The 26026-nt window shown below is 34.4% G+C and overlaps 1 protein-coding gene across 1 annotated transcript in view; it reads left to right on the top strand.

Annotated features, from left to right (window-relative positions):
* The first annotated feature begins 1010 nt into the window (after positions 1-1010).
* The window catches only part of LOC149528542 (uncharacterized), a 72437-nt gene continuing 47421 nt past the window's right edge, over positions 1011-26026 (top strand). Inside the window, exon 1 of the mRNA XM_089808049.1 lies at positions 1011-1070. Within this exon, the coding sequence (XP_089664175.1) occupies positions 1011-1070 (60 nt within the window). The remainder of the gene's footprint in view (positions 1071-26026) is intronic.

Here is a 26026-nt window from a genome sequence, read left to right as displayed (position 1 = left end):
AGATCGAGACAGATGCGAGTGGGTTTGCCATGGGAGTTGTACTCATGCAAGGAGGTAAACGAGTCTAGTACCACTCTAAAACTTTTTCAGGAGTAGTAAGTAACTATTCTACGTATGATAAAGAACTTTATGCTTTAGTTCAGAGTGTTAAAAAATGGAAACATTACTTAATGGGAAAGGAAACAATAATCCACACTGATCACCAACCATTATAATATTTGCACTCAAAATCTAAGTTGCAATAAAGTAGGCACTTTAGGTGGATGGGTTTTCTAAAAAAGTTTCATTTGGTAATTAAGTATATGAAGGGTTCCCATAACAAAATAGCAGATATGTTGTCTAGATCTCCTATTCAAAATGCTTTGATAATCCTTCAAAATAGTTCTATGGTTCATGAAATTTTTCAAGAACAATATGCTAATGATGAGAAATTTAAGGATATCTATGCAGCTTTAATCCAGGGTAAACATGTAGAAGAGAAAGATTACTATGTGCAGGATAATTTGTTGTACCACTTGGGAAAATTATGTATTCCTAGAAATGAACAAGCACATGTAATTGGTGAACCACACACCTCATTGATTGCAAGAAATTTCGGGGTAAGTAAGACATTAGCTCAATTGCAGAAATATTGTTACTGGCCTCATATGCAGGAAACTGTCACCAAGTATATAAAAGGATGTGTGATGTGTGCAACTAGTAAACCAAGTAATAGGAAATTAGGTTTGTACACACCATTACCTATACCATCCCATCCATGGGAAAGTGTATTTGTGGACTTTGTGGGAGGTTTACCTATTTCTAGGAAGGGTCATGATTATTTGTATGTAGTAGTTGATTGGTTCAGCAAAATGTGTATTTTAATGTCTTGTAAAAAGTAAGTTACTGCTGAACTGACTGCTCATTTGTACTTTCAAAATGTATGGGTTCATTTTGGGTTACCCACTTCTATTGTATCAGATTGAGATTCTCAATTCTTAGGGGAATTTTGGTCATCTTTATGGGGACTCATGGACACCAAGCTGAAGAAGAGTGCAGCCTTCCATCTGCAGACTGACGGACAGACAGAGGTAGTGAACAGGACAATTGTGCATCTACTTAGAGGCTACTGCAGCAAACATCCTAAGTTGTGGGATGAAAGTCTTTATTATGTGCAACATGCTTACAACCATGCGGCACACTCTTCTACAAAGAGGTTTCCTTTTGAGACTTGCTTTGGTTACTTGCCTAAGGAACCAATGGATTTTGATTTTGGGAAGGACGATGTTGTAGATGGATGCCATGATGCAGAAAAGGATTTAAAGTTCATCTAGAAGGTCCAAGCAATCCATCAGGCAATAGAAGCACAATTAGAGCAGAGCCAAGCAAAATAAAAGGCTCGCCATGATAAGCATCGCATTGATCACCAATTCCAAGTTGGTGATAGAGTTTGGTTACATATCAGCAAGGAAAGAATGCAAGGCGAAGGAAGGAATCTCAAAGCTATCAGGTATGGTCCTTTTGAGATCTTGGAAAAGATCGGTACTAATGCCTTTTGCCTTAATCTTCCTCCATACATGCAAATTTACTTAGTTGTCAATGTTGAGAATTTGAAGTTGTATGGGCCTCCAATGATCTTGGATGAAGACATTAGTGTTCAGGTTCCATTAGTTGATGATCTTTCACCAAAGTATATGTCAGAATTGCCAGAAGATGTTATCCTAGACAGGAATGTCAGAACTTCACGAAGAGGACCAGTTGAATACCTCTGAGTGGGATTGAAGGGGATGCATCCAAGCAAGAAAAGATGGATGGAGATTGGTAAAGTGAGGGAACTATACCCTCACCTTCTTTCTGAGTAATCCAAACTTTCGGTGGTCCGAAAGCTCCTTAGTGGGGAGGCTTGATCCGGGGGATACTTTCATCAAAATTGAAGTATCTCCAAAACTCCAACAATCAGCATCAGATTAAACTCCTTGAAATTTTGGACCCAACGCAATTTAAATGGGCGAGAAAGGAGTCCATACACAAAAGTTACGACCAGTCAAAGGTTGGTCAAATTCAGGTACAGAGGCTATTAAAAAGGCAAAAAAAAAAAAACTCTTCAAATTTGGTCAAATTTGGCATCAAATCGATGGTCTCATCAAGAGCTCTCCAACGATGTTCGTTTTGTCAAAAATGGAGATTGTATGTGAAAATGGTGCTCGATTGAAGTCCAAGGTGGTGTGGCATTAAATATATATATATATTTAAAAAAAAAATTAAAAATGCCATTCAAAAAATATAGGTGATGGTCGAGGGGGTCGAACCCGTGACCTCCTCATCCTAAGACTCCGTCGATGACCGTTGGAGCATTCGTTTCTTTTGAAATATATAAAGCGCAATTTATATATAACCCCTTCCCGCCGAAAATTGTAGAGAAAGGAAGCCGCCGCCAGGGTTGGAACCCCTGACTGACGCCTTTTTTAAAACACTCAACTGCCAATACGCTATTTTGGCACTTTAAAATATATTTAGCACAGTTTTATTTTATCCTTTAAACCGACGGCCTAACCTTAGTAAAATAAGGTTATTATCTATTTTGACCCCAAAATTAACCTAATCCAAATCTTTCAAAAATGGGTAAAGGTTAATTCGAAGGGAGGAATTGATTGAAGGGTCTAATATTACATGATTTTGTTATAGCCTTATTTTGGCTAATTTCATGTATAAAAAGGGGGTTTAGGAGACTCTTGGGGCATTCAAAAAAAGCAGAGAGCGTCGAAGTGCTAAGAGTAAGGGAGATTTGTTGAAGCGTTTATTCCTGTACTTTGAAACAATGCGATGTTGTTGTACTTCAAAGGAATGACTTTGTAAACATTTGTACATGATTTTTGGAGATAATCGGATCGGTCCCCCTATTGGAGCTGGACCCGGAGACGTAATCCATACGGATGAACTCCGGGATCAAATTGTTTGCGTCTTCTTTCTCTCATTGTCTCTTTTATCAGCTTAATCTTGTTGTTCTCTTATTTCATTTACGTTAATTTGATTCGTTAAAAGTTTTAAATTAATTCTATGTAATAAATTAGCATTCCTCTGTAATAGTCCTAGATCCTAATCAGATCAGTACCAATAGGTTCTACTTGAGCTATCACTTTGTTTGTAAAAAAAAATAAATTTAAATATAACTTTACATTTTTATTTCCTTTAATTATTGTGCTTATTGTTGGTTATTTTTTCCCCCATTCGGCCCCACATATAACCAATCTAAGAGATCTTCAATGGTCTAGATTCTTTGGTAGGTTAACACATTAGTTGGCTATTGACTAGTCATGTTATCCTTAGTGTTTTTTTCTGAGTCTCTGTATCTGTTCTTCTCCTGAGTAGCTTAGGTACTGGTTTAGTCTATTCTTTGGCTGAGTAGCTCAGTCTCTTCTTTTTCCAAGTTGCATGTTATCCCTTCTTGCATTGTTTTCACAACAACATGAATAGACTTCTTGTGGCCATGATATGTTACAAGGATAGTTCATTTAATGTTAAGCAACTTCTTGATCTTTTTTTACATGATGTCAATGCATCTCCATGCCTCTTTAATGCATATAATGATCAAATATTTTTGGATTTAATCTCTTATGGCTAGGTGCATTTACTTTTGGTTGTTCTTGTCATTTGAAATTGCAAGTTGCACTTCAAGATCAAGTTTTATTCTGATATGAAATTTATTGCTTTCTCTGTAAATCAACTCCAGCCTTGTTGGGGTTTGAACTTCAAGTTTAGATATGATTCATGCTTGAGCTCTTTAAAAAGAAAAGTTGTAAATATTTGCTAGGTTCTTCTTTGGTTCTTTTGCAGCAACTTATGCTCTACAACTATAATTTCTTATTTCACCATGCATTAATGAAATCTCTTGTTTTACCTTTTTCTATATTCAAATATCTTGCACATATTCTTATTGGCCTATGTTGAGTGAGTCTTGTCTCCGTCTTTATCTTATATGTTGTGTTACTTAGCTAGTAGTTGTTGTCTTATGAATGTTATTCCTGCAACATATGTTAAATTATAACCTTCATATATGTATTTGGAATGGTATAAGATTAGGAAATGTATATGTTGGATATTTTATTGGTGTCATGTGTATTGTAGGTAGAGATGGTAACCAAGTTCAATTTGGTGCATCACCCCGTTTGCCTTTTAGCATTTGCTTCCATGAAATCCTCCTCTATTCTCCTCAAGTGGTAGTGTAGGTGCATCATGATTGTAAGGAAGCTAAATTACTTTGGAGATTCAACATCAAAGCACAAGTTTGACAATTGGAGATTTTTTCCATGTTACACGAGGTTTCTTAAGGGTCATACCTCAAGCAAGGGTGTAGACTATTTAGTCAATAGTTTTTTGAATGCCTGGTGTGACAAGATTTTAGTTCATAAGTTTGTTGGTGAGCCAATTTGAAGATCCATTCATTGAGAAATTGGGTGTTTTTCTCAATGACATCACCCTTAAGAGGCATTCAAATCAAACACCATGGTGGCTATATGCATCTACCTATTTCAATAGATCACATGCTAGTATGAATAAATGATTTTTGGTTTTTTATGTTTCTTTAGGATTTCTATGAAGATTCTTGTTTAAATGCTTTATCATGGATTCCATTCATACAAACACTACTCCCACTTTCCCCCTTATCATGAAGAGGCTATTCCTCAGCCACACCCTAGTTATGACCAATATGATTACCTAGATCACCAAGAGGCTGATTTTACTCAAAGCCATCATTGTCCTTTATGGCCACGAATATGTGAAAAATTCTCCCTCTAAGCTTATCATAGGCAAAGAGTTCCAGGAGTAGCAAGAGAGGAAAAACCAATCGAGCCTATATGTAGACTCCTCCTTGAGTTTGGTTTCACTTGCAACATCAAATGGCTAACCTACTAAATCTCCTATAGATCCTTGTAGCGACCTTAGGACAAAGCTATTTGAGCTATAGGATCATTTAAATAGTGTGGGGTTCAAGTTTGCTGACCTTGAAAAATTTTTAAGCCATGTTGAAAATCCATTCCCAAATACACATTGTGGGGACTTTCCTTATGTTATGCTCATTATGACCTCTTGGATTAAGGAGTAGTAGGATGAAAAGTGGATGTGGGAGAATGACCCTTGTGTTTATAGCATGGTGTCTGAGGCTTTTAATTTTTTTTATGAAGCTCACTAGGCCCTCCTTTGGTTGCAATAGGAGGAAGAATTAAGACAAAGGAAATATGAGGAGGAGGCAAGGCTCAAGCTTGTCCAAATGCAAGAAGTTGAAACACAAGAGCCTCCAAGGAGAAAATTTTCTATCTTTAGACAGAGAAGTCCTCCTCAGACTTCCATTCCAAGCTCCCCTAGTCCTCAATCTATAGTTCAGACACCTCCACATGTTAATGGTTGTAAGCCCCCAAATGACTATTTTACCTTCTTTTTTGTTGATGAACAAGTGGATATATCTTTGCCCACATCAAAGATACCAAAAGAGAAGCCAATAATTGAAGAATGTGTGTTGTGGTAGGAGATTAAGGAGGAAGAATGTCATAAGGAAATCTATGTCCTTGAGGAGGAACTCATTGGTGTGCATGAAGCTTCTCCTTAGCCTACATGGAATATCACAATAAAGAAGACAATCCAAGGCGAAGAGTTTCTTTCTTCTTTAAGCCATCATAGAGACTATTCTAACATGGGGACATCACAGTGGATGGGAGAGATTGATTTCTATGAGCTTAAGGCCTCATGTCTATCTTAAAAGTCATCTTTCCCATATGAAGAGAATGAGTAGTTGCAACAAGAGGAGAGCACACTACCAGCAATAACATTAGAGCTAACCCTTGTTGATTATAAGGATTTGGAGGTTGTAGAGTACAATAATGTGGTCAAGGTTTATTGGCTAGACCCAAAGCCATCAAGCAAATACTGTATAAGGCATCTGGCTCTACAAAAATGCAAGTTTCCCCTAATCATTCTTAGTCTAGAGCATGAGGTGAAGATCACAAGGAAGAGCATGTACATTTTTCTCAAAATAGTAGTGTCCTTGTGCTAGAAAGAATCATTTTTTTTAGCATTGGGAGGAGTTCATGTTCGAAATAGATAACATTGAGAGGGGTGGTGGGGGGGGTGAATTAGTATTCTACAAACTTTTTCCCACAATTGAATATTGTTAATTACTTTATAACTTGCATACGAAAGTAAACCAACAATGTTGAATAGTAAATATAACTATACACATAGAGAAATCATAATACTATTATTTGTTAACTAGGGAAATCGTGACCAAGGGAAAACTCTAGTGGGGATGATACCTACAAGATGATCCACTAAACAAAAGAATCATGTTATGGATATTGACCCTGTTAGGAGTCAGTGAAATACATATAGTGTCTCGAGTCCTTGTTAGAGGACTAGGCCATGTTAAAAGCCTCAATCCTATTAGGAGTTGGTAGATCAAATACAATGTATGCAAGAAGAGCCCACTGCCCTAACATGCACATATACAATTAAGTTCCTTCACAAGAATAGATATACATACATTACTGTCTTACTGTTGTATCTTGCACTTTCTCAGATTACACTTTAGATCTCACATCATATAAATCTTGAACACCATATATACTATCTTCATAATAGTTCGCATCAACACTTATCTCTGGCACAATACACTCTTATATGTGCAATATCTTCATATAGACCTTGCTAATTATAAAACTATGCTCTATCGGCCTTCACGCTTCTGCTCTGATATGCTTTGTTCTACTCTGTTAAATACCTAAACTGGTAAATCAACTATAACTTGCATCTTACAATTTGTACAAGTTTATGGATTGGCATACATCATCATGACACTTCCATATAGCTATCCTCAACTATTTATGAGCTAACTCAAATTATGTTGTTTGTACACATCACATCTATCTCTATACTGCTACAAATTATCTAACACATAATTTTCTAACTCTAAATACATAAATGAAATATTGAATACATGTTTCCATAAATGATAACATTTTAGACATCTAACCATATTGCCAAAAATATCCCCCTTTGGCATTGATGGAAACATTTGGAAAAATTTGCTTGGTCCCAAAATAATGGCATGCAAAAATAAGATAAATAAAAAATAACAACTACAAAAAAATTGCCTTCAAAACAAAAAATATTTTCTTCATGCTTTGATGGATCATTACATTCCTTATCACTCCTTACAACAATACATATGGGTACTCCCTCTTACATATACATATATACTTCTCTTTATTGCATACACAATTTTCCTTACATATACTTCTCCCCCTTTGACATCAATGAAAAAGGTGTCAAAAATCTATTTACAAAATTGTTTTGGCTATCTTGATCAACTTGTAATTCTGGAAAAGCACTCTACAAAACCAAGTTTCAGTCTCTCCAGATCTTTCTTCTAGTTCTCCTTGACTATGCTAGATATAATAATGAGTGTGCAAAGTGCAAAAGAGCCAATTCAACCACACTCAAGTCAATATAGGAAAATTTATCATAGGAGGCCTTAACTACAAGAAACTACTCTGATTTCCTTTGCAAAATGTTGATTTTGGGTGACAAAATTTATCAAAGAGTAGAGAACCTTCTCATTATCTTTTCTTTATTAATCTCAATGCCTCTAATTGCATTGTGAATCTTCTCCACTTCAGTTCGAATATCTTCAATGACAACCTCTAGTGATTGCAATCTAGTGGTGACTTTACAAAACTTTCTCATTTGACCCTTGATCTGATTGTCTAAAGTATACATTGTCCATACAACTTCCTACCTTCATCAATAGTCTTCCTCAATTCCTTGATGCATACATCTAATGTCTTCATATCATTTCTCACATGTTTGCATATTGTATCAAACATTAATGCATCATGCTTGTCTTGTGCTTGTACTTAAGCTATATTAGACAAGGTTGTGAATTATTTATCAAAATATTTCACCAATTATTTTTCCTTAGTCTACAAGTCTAGATTTGTAACAGTTGTGGGAACTATCTTATGCATCCTATCCAAGACTTCAGTCAATGTTCTCTCCAAAGACGTAACTGATTTGTTCTTTTGGAGCAATTTTCTCAAAGAACTCATTAATCATTTTTTATCATCATAATCATCAGATATTATTGAACATTGCTACTATTGTTACTAGAGTTGCTACTAGAATAAATGTAACTACTTTTAGCTTTGCACTTTTCTTTTCTTCCTCTAGTCTTCTTTTCACTTTTTCTTCTTCTCTCTTGATTTCTTCCTCATCTTTCTTCCTCTCCTCTTCTAATATTTCTTTTTATTTCTCAGCTTCTTTTCTTTTCTCCTATTCTTTCTTTAATTCTTCTACTTTCTTTCTCTTCTCTTCTTCTAACTCTTCATCTTGCTTCTTCTTCCTTTCATCTTCTTTCCTTTTCTTATCTTCTTCCTGTTTCTTCCTTTCCTCTTCATTTCTCTTCTCATCTTCTTCATGTTTCTTCCTTTCCTATTCTTATAACATTTTCTTCTTCTTCTTCTTTCTTTCTTTCTTCTTCTTCATCCTCTTCATTTGAACTCAAATATGCAGTGATATTACCAATAATGTTTGTTCCATATTGAGAAAATGGATCCTCTTTAGCATCCATGTGATGTGTTTACTATCCACTTGCATGGATTCTATGGCCATAACTATATTAGGAGGTGACATGGTTTGTTGCACCTCTTCAACTTCTTCCTCACCATTACATGGTGTACTGCGTTCAACATAGACTGGGCTTGCTAAATGTGGCTGTGAACTCTCCTTTGTGATGCTAGACATGGAAGTCATGCATTTGATTATAGCTTTGCTTGTTTCTTTCTTGACTTCCTCATAATTTTCTCCCATAAGAAGAATATCTCTTCTTTTAATTCTTAGGAAAGGTCCAATGTCTTTCAAAATTCTGTCTGAATCTTCCATTGTGTTCACTTCACACAATTTATTAATCATGCTCTCTCTTAGTTTGGGATCTTCTTCTAGTACTATCATCTTTCTATTTAGTAACTGGTTGTAAACATCTTCTAGGATGTTACCTTGTATGCTATCAAATCTCTTATTCCTTACAATAACATTTTGTATCCATATTACTTGATGCAAGCATATCTTGGGTGTAAGAGCAATCTTGCATCACCCAAACATATTTTCTATTTTAATAAGGACTAGTAGACAAGGTTGTTACTATTTATGGTAACTTTCTATTTTTAGTAAGTTTTTCATAAAATCTCAAAATATCCTCATTTTCTACATGAAGGTTCATTTTAGAGTTATAAGCCCACCATAAAAATCTCATTGCTCTAGCTTAAGTATAAAAGAAATTATTGTGGATTTTTTGTAAAAATATTTGTAGGAAAATCTCTAGGATCATTGTGGGAGGCCTTATAATGCCTGGATGAGGTTGTAAAACTTGACAAAGGGCACTTGCATTGCTCCAAGCCTGTAGATCATGAGCTAGAATTTCCAAAAAGTTGTTATAATAGCCAATCAGAGTAATAGTTTGTGAGTTATGGCCTTTCAAAGTTGAGTTACCCAAAATATCTAAAATAATTGTCAAAGATGTATTTGGTTGACTCTATATGTATTGTTAGGGTTTTTCAACCCTAGGTATTAAGTTTCAATGTCTAGAACCTTCTTGGGTGACATAAAATTGACTATTTAAGAAAGGCCTAAACATTGTCTAGAACAACTCTGGGTGATAGTCCACAACTTGTCTTGCAAATTATTGTAATGAAGGCACCGGTGTGGGTTAGCATATTTTAATTTTGAATTATGTAATTCTGCATTTGTGGCACAAATAAGAAGTCCATATTTTATTCTCACATTTGTTGTTATCTTTTGTTTTCCATTATGGTTTATGGTATTAAGGGGAGCACCATTCATCAAGTGGTATAAGAGCTAGAGTTCTTGAGTGTGTGGATAGATCACCAACCATGAGGCAATTCACACCAGGACTGTGGTATGGGCTGAGCGTGTAGACAAATCACCAATTATGAGGTAGCTTGCACTAGAGTTTCAATGGAAGCACACAAATGTGTCCATGAACAGAGCATGGTGGAAGAGTCAAAGATGTTACACCTAAGGATTTTAGAACCCTCTAGAGGAAAATTCAAGCAATGCAATAATAGATTCATAGAGGAATGAATCTTGTTGTAGGAAATGATGAAAGTGAGGATGAAAGAGAAGAAGGAAATGTGAACCCAAATGTAGTAGAGGAAGTTCTTAACCCACAGGAGGCGAGGCTTTTTAGGGCCATTTCCAATATTGGAAAAAGACCTAAGTTTGATGTTTGTACATTTTTGGGAAATCTCAACCCAAAGGAATTGATCGACTGGATCAATGAATTGGAAGAGTATTTTGAATATGAAGATATTGAAGATTCAAATAGGGTCAAGTTTATGAAGGCCAAACTGAAGGGTCATGCAAAGATCTAGTGAAAGGGGATCCAGTTGGATTGAAATAAAAGAGGAAAGGAAAAAATCACTAGATGGGATCAAATGGTAGTTTAAATGAAGCAACAATTCATTCTCATAGATTATGAGCTTGATCTATTGAAGGAAATGAAAGGGTTGAAGCAAGCTGGAAAATTTGTTCAAGAGTATACTGAAGAGTTCTACCAAGTTCTCATTAGAACTGGCCATGCAAAAGATGATAAGGAGAAATTTGCCTATTACCTTAATGGATTATAGGAAAGCATTCAGGATAAGATGATTCTTGTTCGAGTGACCAATATTGAGGAGCCATAGTAGTTTACCCTAACGGTTGAAAAGAAACTCTGCAAGAAGTTTGATAACAAGAATAGTGGAAGAGATCGCGGTGGAAGATATGGCAGATGATCTTATGGAGGTTGTAATGATGATCAAAAGAACAAGGATAAGGCTAGAAGTAGCACTTAGAACTAGAGGGGAATCAATTCCAATCATTTCCATGATTTAAAAAATAGAGATTAGAGAGGAACAAGTTGAGAACAAGGACTTGAAAGATTTGATGCTCCACATTCACTATATTCTTAATGTTGTAACTCAACTCCTGAATGACTTGAAATCCATTGTTTTAATTAGCATCTAAATCACTTGACATATATGACTTGCTCAACACTTGAGTGACTCACATACTAGTGCTCGACAATAACTATGTATATTGCTCGACAGACACTACTTGCTTGACACATACTGAGTTTTATTAAGTAATGACTTAAGCATTTTTTCACTGCCTTGTCAAAACCAAAATGAGATCAACAATCTCTCCCTTTGAAATGAATGGCCAAAACACTTTTTCATGCATATACAACCTAATTTATGTGTATAACTCAAAAAAATAGTATACATTACTTAGCTCTCATACAAGATTACAAAATTTGTGAAATGGATGACATAACTGACATACCTTATAACACAAAAATCTCATATCTCCCCCTGAGTTGATATTCCCTTTCTATAACTAAATTTTGTACTCTTGTTGAGTAAGTGTCTGATTGGTTGATGTTCCCTATTTTTGCATGAGTCCTCCCCCTAACTCAAAATACAATGCATTTGTCAATCTGTAAAATCTTTATGATCCCCATTTTTTGACACTTATGTCATTTAGGTGGTACATTGATAGTGTGTTTTTCCAAAAATGTTTTGTGAACCTCTATGATTATTTTCAATGTTGCATCCTAGTTATTGCATGCTACCTCTAGAGAGTGGTATTGAACATCTAGTTGGGTAGCAAGGTCAACTAGGCCATCATGTGTTGAAAGTTGATTATCTTTCTTCATCAATGTTTCAGTAAAGGCTAGTTTTTTATGTAATACTTCCATGTGTGGGGTCAACATGGACTGGATACTAATCAAGGGAGCCCTTATGTTGGCATCTTGTTTCTGTAGTGTGGCTAGCTTCTCTTGAGTAGATAGTAGTCTCTAAAAAATGAATTTGTCTTTGACCAAGAGCTAGTTTCAATGTTGTCTTGTGGACTGTAGATCTCCTCACAGCTAGTCAATAGCCCTTTGTACTTATTGTGTGAATAAATTCACATCATAAATTTTAGTGTATAGAGAAAATATATTCTCTAACACATTTTTCACATCCTCCATTTTGGTGGCTAAGTCAACCTAACTTAGTACAATAGCACTATAAATATTTTCAAGAAGTTTAGAGTGAAACTTCTTTTCTAACCATTCTAGAAGTTTAGCATTGTAATCTAGGTCTTTATCCTTGATCTTATCAAATAGTTTCTTAATGACTGGTTTTCCCTCACTCGACTCTAGTAGACTGAATGCATTAAGAAATATCTCTTTTATGTCATGAAGTACTTGCTTCTTCTTATGCTCTTGTTTAAGAAACTCTGGTTGTTTCTTGCTCGAAACCTTCGACATTTTCTTCATGATCTTCTTCTTAGCCTTGAGTGAGCACCAATGGGGCTTCAGCTTGATGATCTTCTTCATAATTTTCATCTCCTTATTCTTCTTCCTCTCCCTATTCACCAAATCTCTCCTTAAATTTCTTCAGAAGCTTCTTTCTTATCATAGTAGATGTCTTCAAATCAATGGTGATTCTCGATTTGGCTTCCTCATGGATTCCAAATGAGGTGATCTACTCTTGCCAACTTCTTCTGCTAGTAAAGTTGTAATAGTTGTAGATGCTTAATCTATATTGAATTCATAAGGCAGGGACTTCATCCATCTAACCCTAGGTATGGTTGCCTACACATATGTGTAATCTGTGTCAACTAGAAAGAAAACATCATTGTAGTATTGTTCAACTAGTGATATAGGAATCCTTAGCCTCTATTTCATTGACTTCTTGAATTCCTCAAAGTATCTTTTCATTACTATTTCAAAATTGTCTCCAAGATGCTCAATTAGATTTAAAATTTGTAATGTCACTAGCATGTTGGTCTTCCACACTATTTGACCAAATGTTAGAAAAGTATTCTACACATAGAAGAATATGCAGACAAGTAATGAACCAAATTTATATTGTGCACTCTTTGTCTTTCTTATGGCCTCCAAGTTTTTTGATAATTTTTGAAGTGGTAACTAGATAAGGTCATAAGTGTGATCTTTCTTCACTATCTTGTATCCCAAATCCACAACCATGCATGATACATTGTTCAATCTACTTGATTGAAAGAATGTGTGTGCAATTACTCTCACTACAAAGTCAATTAGGGGATTTGAAATTGTGTCTATGGAAATCCCTCTCTTATTCCATATTGCCCTTGTATTTTTCTCAATTACCTCCTTTGCATCACTTATTTCCATTTCTCCAACATCTCATATCTTTCTAGTGTAGCAACATTTGGCATCTTGTATCATTAAGACTTTTTGTGGTATCATCGATACACACAATACAGGTCTCCCTTATATGCTATCTCAAGAATATCCTAGAAGGGTGGTTGTCTAACTCCATTACTAATTAATTACACATTAAAAACATATTTTCATTCCTTTCTAATATTCACAAAAGAGCTAGACACCATTTTATGTATCTAGGGCTCACAAAAATACAAACAATGAAACTTAGCACTAGTGAAATACATTTTGAATCTGATGTATGATAATGAGTAGCAACAAAATCCATTTTGTGAAAAAAATAAATCTTTCTCCTCAGTTCACCTTATGCTCTTCATGTACTCTTCTATCTCTGATGAATACAAATGAGTAAAAAATTGACTATATAACCCTTGGTATTCAACAATAAATGCTTAATGCTTATAAAACTATAAGCTCAACTATCATAGGATTTCCCTCCCACTTAGCTTATACATAATTTCCACTATGCTCAACAACCACAATGAGTTGGGCCACTACTAACATAATTCCATCACTTGACAATAACTGTGAAACCTAAGAAAACTATAAATTTCTTTCAAGTTCTAACCAATACATTGCATCTTAATTCATGCATATTTTATCTTTTCAAAACTCAGATTCTTGGAACTGATTATTGAAATAACTTTGAAATATCAGTCCCACACATACCTTTTGATTGCTTAGTTGGGGGTGATGTGATCATCTGATCCATTTGATGAAGTGACCTCATCTGAACTTGATGTGCTATAATCTTCCTCCTTCTTCAATGATTTTTTCATCTACACTTTGACCTTCTCAACACTGGCCTTTTCTTTTCCTTTATTATTTCAATTAATTAACATTGGTGATCTGGTAGGATAGTTTCTACTGATATGACTAGTCTTCAAACAACTAAAGCATGTAGTTTCACTCAACTATCTATTGTAGTTGCCTCTAAAATGTATTCTAATGCAATTCTTAGGAACATGTCCATACTCTTGACAATACTGAAAACTATACCTTCTGTTGTAATCCCAATTGTAGGATTTTCAATTTTTTTGTACCATTGTCTACTTGTTTGATGTTTAATTGGCCTCAGATCTACATTCATATGATTTATGTCTATACTTCTCACAATAATGGAAATATTCTTCAAATCTCTATGTGCTTAATCTCTTGAACCTACATTTATGTTCCTGATGTTCTTACTTTTTTCACTTATGGTAGTAACCCTAGAATTTTTGCTTTGGGTTCTGATTTGCATTGTTGCTCCTAAAAAAATTTATTGTATGACCTAACTTTCCACAATTATGAAAAGTGGGTTTTTAGTTCTTACCTTTTTTTGTTTCTTTTTTCACCACTTTTAGATGATTCTCCTTCCTTGGTACTATTTTATCACAATCTAGTAGTATTATTGTTAAATCTAGGAGATCTCATCAGTTTCTTAAAGTATTTGATGGCTTCACTAGGTTTTTTGAAACTTTTAGTAAATTTATTTTTTCTTAGTCCATTCCTCAGTTGTTCATTTTGTAACTTTAGGGTTGTGATCTCAATGTCCTTTCCATTCAATTCATGATTTGAAATCTTCACTTGATTCATTATTTCCTGTTGCATGTGAAAAATCTTATTTATCTCTGATGTCTTCTCTTCTAGTATGTTGGTCAGAGTTCTTTTGTCATCTTCAATCATGACTTTGTCTTTCTCAAATTTCTTTTTCCTCTTGGTCACCTCACATAGCAATACTGATTGGACTTCTTGTTCTATCTTAATATTTTTGACCTCTTCAGTTAGGGAACCATTCTTTTCCATCAAATTTGCAATTGCTGCATCAAACTCACTTGAGTTTCCATTCTCAAACAATTCAATAGTGTTTTCCTCTTGGTAATGAGTGTCCTTTTTCTCAATAGCATCTCTTTCCTTCTCCTCTTGGTAATGAGTGTCATTTTTCTCAATAGCCATCTCTTTCCTTCTCCTCACTAAATGTTGTAGTTCATCTCTTGCTTCCATAAGCTAGTGTTGTTGGAAATATAGATGAAGTAACTGAGAGGGGAGGGGTGAATTAGTTACCACAAAAACAATTCCAAAAATCCCTTAGATGTCTATAATTAACTAGTTACTAATCATCTAGCATTCAAAGTTATTAATATGCATGCAAAGGTTAACTAAATGAACACAAGAGACACCAAATTTAACGTGCAAACCAAATATGAGAAAAACCATCAAGTAACTGGTCACCAATTATCACTCTTCTAAAGTGAGCCCTGTTAGGAGCCAACCCTGTTAAATGTTACAATACACACTGTTAGGTGTGACCTTGTTAGACGATTTAATCACCCTATTAGGAGTGGCTTGATTAGAGGTCTTTAGAAGAATTCAACTAAATTGTCACCTTGTTAGAGGATTTACAAAATGGCTGTTAAACCAACTCTCTAAAGAGATTCTGAATTCATTGTTACAATGATTAGAAAGAAACAATGAAATGACCTAAATGATATGCAACTTATCTTTTGCTGAGTACAGATCTATGTTCTGCTTTACTGGATCCTGACTAATTGAATTCAACTTTGCAGCTCCTCCAGGATATCTAATCCTTCATGAGAATTCTCTCATTATTCTCTTATTCTTTCTTCAACCATATACTCACATTTCCACACTCATACATTATTCAACAACTTGAACATTTATATATACACCTTTTAGATTTATCAAGTCGACTCAAATATTAGTTAGACCAATTGAAAAACATCAGTCGGCTACATTTATTCCATGAAACAATTGAGCTTAATATCAAAACAAAAATCCTTGGCTGGCCGACTCAGCTTGGTAACCACTGCTCGAGAATATTTTTCTAGTGTTAAACAAGTGAAGCTTAGTAAACATTGCAAATCCTATAAAAGTCCTTTGGAGACCGAGTGAACTCGGTTAGCATTGAGCTTCCTTTGCTGACCTTGTGAGCTCGGCAGAAGCTAACTTTCTATCACATTTCCTTTGATGGCTGAGTGAGGTTGGTAAACACTAACTTTCTACCACATTTCCTTCGATGACCAAGTGATCTTGGTAGATACTAACTTTCTGCCACATTTTCTTTGATGACCAAGTGAGCTCGGTAGATACTAATTTTCTTTTTCTGACCTTATGAGCTCGGTAGACTCTGTCTGATGACTAATATGAAAATTGTGTAACATCAAAGACAACACTTTATTAATAATTGTATCCAAAAATCTCCCTCTTTAGCATTGATGGTAACACAACATGTCATAGCAGAATGAATTTTGAAAACAAGTCTAACAAGTCTTTTTCTGTTAGAACAACTTTTTTTAAGCAAACTCTCCCTCTTTCAGTAATCTCCCTTTGTGAAGGAATTACATGGCAAACTCTTCCTCTCAATCAAATTTCAGAAAGATATGATAGTAAAACTCTCCCTCTTTGACAACACATGCAAAAGACAACACAACTCAAATGAATTTTAATGTACCTTTAGTACTGATTCATATGCAATGTTTCCTAACTATGCTGCATCAACTAATGTTTCTTAAACTTGGTATGCATTGATGCATCACTAAAACTTTATTTTAGTGAACTTCAAATAGGGGAGTGACCCCTAACTTACCTCTTCGATACAAGAATGCATCCTTAGGTAATGGCTTTGTGAATATGTCAAAAATTTGGTCCTTTGTATGGACATATTCCAATCTGATCTCCTTATCTTGCAACAATTCTCTAAAAAAATGATATTTTATTACAATGTGCTTAGGTTTGGAATGCATCACTAGATTCTTAGATATGTTTATTGCACTTGTATTGTCGCAGAACATAACAACTGGTTCTTTGATTTCCACCTTCATGCCTTCCAACAACTGTTTAAATGAAACAATATTAGAATAGTTTACTATTGTAGCAACATACTCTGCCTCTACTGTAGATTGGGATGTACAATTCTGCTATTTGCTTGTCCAAGAAACCAACCTCTTTCCTAGAAAGAATGCTCCTCCACTTGTACTTTTTTAGTCATCAAGGTTTCCTACCCAATTAGCATCAGTAAATTCTTTCAAATCCAGATTACCTCCAAATTTATACCACAAACCATAATCTTCAGTTCCTTTCAAATATCTCATTATTCTTTTGATTGCCATCATCTGATTTTCTCTTAGTTTTTCTAAAAATCTTGCTACAATACCAACTAAAAGGGCAATATCTAGCCTAGTATGACCTACATACTATAACTTTCCAATCATAGATCTATACAAGGTTTGATCTACTTCTTTTGATTCATCTTCCTTGCTAAGTTTTAATCCAGTACACATAGGAGTCCCAACTGGTTTACAATCTTCCATACCAAACTTTTTCAATAGCTCCTTGATGTGTTTTGATTGAGTGATGTAGAAACCATTTCTATTATCTTGAATTTGAAGACCAAAAAATAATTTTATCTCACCAAACATAGACATTTCAAATTTCTTGTTCATTTGTTCTAAAATTTCTTTGCAAAGATTATCATTCCCTATGAAAATAGTATCATCTACAAATATATCAGCCAAGATAATCTTATCATCTGGTCCTTCCTTTATATACAAGCTACTATTATCATTAGTTCTTTGAAAACCAATCTGAATAAGATAGTTATGCAATCTTTCATACCATGCTCTAGGAGCTTGTTTCAGACCATATAGTGCCTTGTGTCATTTGCAGACCATGTTTCTTTTATCTGGATTAACAAATCCTTTAGGCTGTTCAATGTAAACCTCTTCATCCAGTATACCATTGAGGAATGTTGACTTGACATCCATCTAATAAAATTTGAATCCTTTGTGAGTAGAATATGCAAGTAAGGTTCTAACTTCTTCCAATCTTGCAACAGGAGAAAAAGTTTCTCCATAGTCTATTCCTTCTTCTTGAGCATATCCTTTCAATACTAGTCTAGCTTTGTTTCTCGATACCTTACCATCTTCAGTCAACTTGTTTCTGAATATCCACTTAGTTCCAATCACATTTTTATCTTTAGGCATGTGTACAAGAGTCAATGTCTTACTTTTCTCTATCTGCTCTATCTCTTCATTCATAGCCTCAATCTAACTAACATTTCCTAATGCATCTCTGATATTTCTAGGTTCAGAATCAGCAAGTAAACAAGTACCTTTCAACTTATTTCTTGTCATGGTTCCTTTAGATTTGTCTCCAATGATCTGATTTGCTGAATGATGTCTCCTAACACATTTTTCGAATACAAGTTCTTTACCTTTTGAATGAATTTCATTGTTACCCTTTTGCATTTCAACTTCAGGTTCTCGTTGTTCTCACTTGGTAGATATTGGCTTGGGTCCTTCAGACTTGATAGACCCTTGCTCGGTAGCATTTGAATGTAACTCATGTTGTTGTAGCTCGGTTTAAGCTTCTTGCAACTCAGTTACTGATGACTTGGGAGTAGAAGATTCCTGATTAATTGGTACTATATAAGGTTCAATGAAAACAAACATCTATAATATTTTGTTCCCTTTTTCTTTCTTCTTCAGTCCTTTCTGCAAACTCATCAACTTTCACATGTGCACTTTTCATGACTTTGTTAGTAGAGAAGTTCAAACATCTATATGCTTTACTTTTGCAAGAGTATCCCAAAAAAATTCCTTCATCACTTTTCACATCAAATTTTTCTTTTCTAGATTCTTTCAAAATGTAACATTTACTTCCAAATACTTTTAGATAACTTACATTAGGTTTATAGCCATACCATAGCTCATAAGGAGTTTTGAATGAGTCCCTTTTTAGCTGTATTCAGTTCAAGGTATGAACTGTAGTGCTGGCGGCTTCCTTCAAGTATTTTATAGGAATGCCTTTTTCAATCATTAAGGTTCTTGCACAATCCATGATAGATCTATTCCTTCTTTCATCTATTCCATTTTTCTCAGGAGTTCCAGGGGCTGACACTTGTCTTTTGATTCCTTTTTCAATACAAAAGTTATTGAACTCATGTGAAATGAATTCTCCACCTCTGTCTGACCTTAAGCATTTCAATCTTTTCCCTATTTCCTTTTCTACTCTGGACAAATACCATTTGAATTTCTCAAATGCTTATGATTAGTTCCTTAGATACATGATAGTCATCATTCTTGAGTAATCATCAACAAAAAGAATGAAAAAATTTTCTCCATTATAGCTTTCAATTCCAATGGGTCCACATAAATCAGTATGCACAATTTCTAATATATCTTTAGACTTATAGTTTTTACTTTTAAAGCTAGTCTTTCCCATTTTGCCAGTCTGACAATTCTTGCATAGACTGACCTCAGGTTTTTTTATGTTAGGAATGCCTCTTACTTTCTTGAATTTTCTTATCTTCACCAAATTATCAAAATTGACATGACACAACCTTTTATGCCATAACCAACTTTCTTTGACTTGAGCAATAAAACATGAACATTCACCAAGTTCAAGATAAAATAAGTTACCTTTTGTTTGAGTGCCTGATCCAATCAGTTTTCTTTTGTCATCTAGCAATTTTTCTTTTCCATGCATGAATTCTACTTTGAATCCATTATTGAGTAGCTATGCGACACTCAATAAATTATGCTTTAGTCCTTTTACCCAATAGGCATTATCAATACAAGTTCTTTGGTTAGAGAGATTTTTCCTCTTCCTTTTATACAACAAGGTTCATTGTTACCAAATCTTACACTGCCACCATCATAGTCTTCAAAATATTCAAACTTAGTGTTATCACCAGTCATGTAATGAGAACAACCACTATCTATGATCCATGTATCATTTTTTCCCAAGTGAGAAATGAGTGCCATTTCATCATCATTATCTGACTCATCTTTCACAACAATGTAGACAATTTCATCTTCTTCTTCATCATTAGAATCATTAGAATTTTTGGCTATAAAACATATTTTCTTACCTTTATTGTTGAAGTATTTGAAGTCTTTCTTGCCATTGTACTTGTAATCTTTCTTCTCATCTTTTTTTTACTTGTTTGGGAACCTAGCAGTATTATGACCAACTTCTTCACATGAAAAATAGATTAGAGGAACCTTACCTTTATATTTTCCTCTACCTCTAGAATATTTCTTTGCTAGTAGAGCTTCAATCACCTCAAGATCACTATCTAAACTTTGTTCTAACTCATCTTCACTTTCTGACTGAGATTCCTTGTTCTTTTTACTTTTCTTCTTAAGTGAAAGCTTGGGTTCAAATGCCGATTCAATATTTTTGGAAACTAGAACATAGTTGTCATAGTTGTCTAGTTCAAATCTAGTCAATCTTCCAACTATGGCTTCTAGATTTATCTTATGATTTGCTTCACATCTTCTTTCTTGAATTGCAGTGACTCTAATTGCATAGATTGGTAGTAATGTTATGAGAACTTTACTTATAACTATCTCTTCTCTGATATCTCATCTAGATGCTTTGATTGCACCGACACATGCTTTAACTCTTTCAACATAATTGGCAATATTTTCATCCTCTCTCATTTTCATTTGGTCAAATTGTCCTCTTAGACTTTCTAGTTTGGCTCTTCTCACATTATCATCTCCTCCATAGATTTCTTTTAGTTTGTTCCACATTTCAAAGGAAATTTTGCAATCCTTGATGTCATCAAATTCTTCATAACTCAGAGCAGATGCTATATCTATCATCATAATTTTGTGAGTCCTCTTTTCAGCAATATCATTAACAGATAATGTACCAAAAGGTTCTACATATTTTTCATCAAGGTACTTTAGTCCTGTATCACAAATGGATGCTAGATGAAGTCTCATCAGTCCTTGCCATGCTGAGAAGTTATTCTTGTTACGTCTTGAAATTCCCCTTTTGTAAGACATCTTGATCTTTAGCATAGATCTTTGAAATCTTTTCCTAAAACCACCAAAAGCTCTGATTCCAATTGTTGGAAATATAGATGAAGTAACTGAGAGGGGAGGGGTGAATCAGTTACCACAAAAGCAATTCCAAAAATTTCTTAGATGTCTATAATGCTTAATTACTATAGATACTTAGTAAATAGTGTAGAAATATTGTAACTAGGTAAGTTAACTAGTTACTGATCATCTAGCATTCAAAGTTATTAATATGCATGCAAAGGTTAACTAAATGAACACAAGAGACACCATATTTAATGTGGAAACCCAATATGGGAAAAACCACCAAGTAACTAGTCACCAATTTTCACTCTTCTGAAGTGAGCCCTATTGGGAGCCAACCCTGTTAAAGGTTACAATACACACTATTAGGTGTGACCTTGTTAGAGGATTTAATTACCCTGTTAGGAGTGTCCTAGTTAGAGATCTTTAGAGAAATTCAACTAAATTGTCACCTTGTTAGAGGATTTACAAAATGGATGTTAAACCAACTCTGTAAAGAGATTTTGAATTCACTATTACAATACTTAGAAAGTAAAAATGAAATGACTTGAATGATATGCAACTTATATTTTGCTAAGTACAGATCTATGTTCTACTTTACTAGATCCTTACTGATTGAATACAACTTTGCAGCTCCTCCGCGATATCCAATCCTTGATAAAAAAATTCTCATTATTCTCTTATTCCTTCTTTAACCATATACTCACATTTCCACACTCATACATTATTCACCAGCTTGAACATTTATATATATATACCTTTCAGATTTACCAAGTTGGCTCAAATATAAGTTACAACAACTGAAAAACATCAGCTGGCTACAATTATTCCATGAAACAATTGACATTAATATCAAAACTAAAATCCTTCACTGGCCAACTCAGCTCAGTAACCACTGCTCTAGAATGGTTTTCTAGTGTTAACCAAGTGAAGCTTAGTAAACACTGCAAATCTTGCAAAAGTCCTTTGGAGACCAAGTGAACTCGGTTAGCACTGACCTTCCTTTACTGACCTTGTGAGCTCGGCAGAAGCTAACTTTCTGTCACATTTCCTTTGATGACCGATTGAACTTGATAAACGCTAAATTTTTGCCACATTTCCTTTGATGACCGAGTGATCTCGGTAGATACTAACTTTCTACCACATTTCCTTTGATGACCTAGTGAGTTCGGTAGATACAAACTTTCTTTTGCTGATCTTGTGAGCTCAGTCGACTCTGTCTAATGACTGATAGGACATTTGTATAAAATCAAAGACAACACTCTATTAACAATTATATCTAATAGGTGTAGGGAAAGATGGATTTCAATCTTCTAGTTCTGAATAGTCTTTCCCAAATTGTAGACTTCCATCTTCAAGATCTTTCTTCAAAGTTGTAAAGCTTTCCTTTCTAGAGAACAAGGCTCTGATACAAATTGTTGGAAATAACAATGGAAAAGTAAAATTTGAGAGGGTAGGGTGGGGGGTATGTTGAATTATTACTTCAAAACTTTGACTATGAAACATTCACCACACATCCATCTCATAATTTAGCATGTAAACTAAAATAACTAACTATACATGTTCATCCATGGCATGAAACAAATAACACATAACACAATAAGTTTGTTAACTAGAAACCCTCCAATGAGAAGGTAAAACTGGAGTGAGGATGACACCCAAAATCTTCAATACTGTAGTTGTAAAGTGTATCCAATTAAGGTTACAATTGTTTGATCATAAAATATGATCTACTCTATGAAAGGTTTTCCTTGTTAAAGGCTTACAAAGACTATCAAATCTTTCCTTGTTAAAGGATTTCAACACCCTATTAAAAGTGTGCCTTGTTAAAGGACTTTAACTCACAATGAAGTAAGCACCCTATTTAAGGATTTGCAAAAGCCTATTAAGACTACTCAGTTAAGAGATTTTCTATGTATCACCTGTTAAAATAATTCAACACCATGGTCCTTTGGTTAGCACTTTGCTACTAGTTATCAAATCTTCTCTTTGTAAGTATATCCTTGATCCTCCTAATTAGATATGTCTCTATTCTCTCTAACAAATATTGTAATTCATATCCCTACCATAAGCTCCATAGTCACCACAAATTCTCTGTCTCTCTACACATAGCATTCATTCTTCTCCTCTCATAGACACATGCAAACTCTTTAGGGTTTTCCCTACTTAAGAAGACTTCGGTGGTTAGGTAGGAATCAATGATTTTGATTCATCCATTTTTTCACTTAATACTTCCCCTTTTTTGATTGGTTACATGTATTGCATAGGGATTCTCAATATACCTTTGTATTTATCTTCTAGAATTGTAAAACAATTTGTAAGTCAGCCCAAAAATGGTGCCATTACAAACAACTATGCCAAAATTTGTTTACTTGGCACTTGAAATCTCTGATGCTTGATATTCACTATATTCTTAATGTTGTAACTCAGCTTCTGAATGACTTGACATCCACTATTTTACTCGATATTTGAATTACTCAACATATATGACTTGCTCGAAACTTGAGTGACTCGACACATACCATCTACTCAGCACTACCTATGTATATTGTTTGACATACACTACTTACTCAGCACATACTCAGTTTTGTTAAGTAATACAATAAGTTTTTTTTATCACTAACTTGTCAAAACCAAAATTAGATCAACAAAGTGCACTAAGATGTTGTACAAAAAGGGGGGTATAAGTGGACAACTTTTTTTTGAAATTAGGTAAACCTGAACTTGGACTAGACTTTGAGGGTCATCCACTCAAAATGACAAAATATGTAAAACACATAAATTGTAACTTACTATGAATCTATTTTCTAAACTACATGAATTTTCACAAGATGGATACGATTATGTGGGTCAAACCTCGTGCACATGAAAAATAGCTCCTGATTTTTTTAGAAAACACAACATCGTTGTTTTCATGTGCAACATAAAAGACAATTATATTTTGTATTTTTCAAATCCCTTTTGTAGGAAGATAGTTAAGAGTGATATTTAGAGATTGTATTTTTTTTTTAAATTATGAATTATTGAACTGACTACATCCTAAAATTTTGGTACACGTTCATGTGTTGAGCATAACTTGCATCGAAATAATTGAAAATGAAAGAATCTTTTTTTAAAAGTGTATGAAATCAAGTGCAAAACAATAATCTGTAATTTATTTTGAATTTGATAATTATATCAAAAGTTATTAAGAAAAAAGGTACCCATATGTTTGTGAGGACTATCAAGACATTGCTAAAAATAATTAAAGTTTACAATGATAATGTTGTCCAAAAATAGAAAAAATTGTATTGTTAGAAAGCTAAGAGGACATGTAAGATTATGGTGGCAATTTTAGAAATACCCACTTTACCATTAGTAAATAGATGAAGGGAAAGATGAGAACTCATCTCAGAAGATTAAAAAATGTCTAAAGGAAAAAAATGGAAGGAAAATAATTTGCGAAGCTTGTGGGTCATTTCCCTATGCTTTTACCAAACCATAACCTGATCGGGTTTCTAGGATTCAAATAACTTGATCAATTTATGCAAATCAAAAAGTACATTCAAAACCTGGTTAGGTTTTAAAACCTGATCGGGTTTCGAAAAAGTAAAATTTTACTTCTTCAAATCTCGATTGGGTTTTGAAGAAGTAAAAATGGGTTCTACTCCAAAGACCATAACTTTCAGATACAAAGTCTGATTTACTCCATTCAAAATGCATTAGAAAGCTATTGAAGAGATCTACAAAATGATATAGACAAACTAAACCTATGATATAATTTTTTTTATTTTCCATCAATTGAATTAAGTATGGTCTAAAATAGGTAGTCATTGTTTCACAAATATAGAACCAATAGGTAAACACAAATGGTAACATTTTTTTAATTCTCTCTCTCTCAAACACACAAATACTCACTTACTCACTAAATAAATGATAAGATATCTCTCTTACAAATTCCTAACCTCTAGTATTCTTTCACTAACTCCTAACCTCTCTCTCTCTCTCTCTCTCTAACTTATTACCCTTAAGTGATGTCTCTCTCACTCTGTAAGAGGCACCTTGGAAATGCCCAAGAACTAAACTAACTGCTAAAATAATAATAGTTCTCAAAATGACAAATTCCATACATAGAAATGTATTCCAAAGGCCAAACCCCAAGGGAATTATGTCTAGAATGTTACAAGAGAGGATGAATGTCCTCTAATGCCAAGAAAGATATGTGACTCACACATCCAAGCTCTTATCAAATGCAATTCGCAATCATCCGATACTAAACAATGAGACTCTTGCCCCTATTTATCCTTTTCCTTCACCCTTCTAGAAGGAACTAAAACATTAATTAATTTCATTTATAGAGGCTTCCCCCTTCCAATAATTAATGCATTCTCTAAAAACTCCTCCCTTGCAATACAATAATTAATTGTGCTTCTACAAAATTAAATTACTAGAGGCTTCCCCCTTTCCAATAATTAATACACACTCTAGAAGCTTCTCCCTTGTAATAAAATAATTAATTTAATTAATTTAATATAAAGTCACCTTTTAATTTTAAATTTATTTAATGACTTTATAAGAAATTAATTTAACTACTCAAGTGGGGACATTACACCCTCTAAGTAACCCTACCCTCACTCTTTGACTAACCCATAAAATCTCTCTTTCTCTCTCTCTCTCTCTCTCTCTCTCTCTCTCTCTCACACACACACACACACACACACACACACACACACACACGTGCGCGCGCGCGCGCGCGCACGCACGCATGCACACATGCAAACACGCACACACACACGCACACACACACACAAACACACACACTCCAAAAATATCTCTCTTACTAACTCCTAACTTGTCTCATTATCATATTAACTCCTAACCTCTCTCTCTCTAACGATTTACCCTTAACCTTTGTCTCTCCCTAAGTAAT

Source organism: Cupressus sempervirens, chromosome 11, assembly GCF_028749045.1.
Source record: "Cupressus sempervirens isolate cs-2001-9-10 chromosome 11, ASM2874904v1, whole genome shotgun sequence".
NCBI lineage: Eukaryota > Viridiplantae > Streptophyta > Pinopsida > Cupressales > Cupressaceae > Cupressus > Cupressus sempervirens.
Note: the sequence above shows the minus strand (reverse complement) of the source record. Positions and strands in the feature narration are given on the sequence as shown.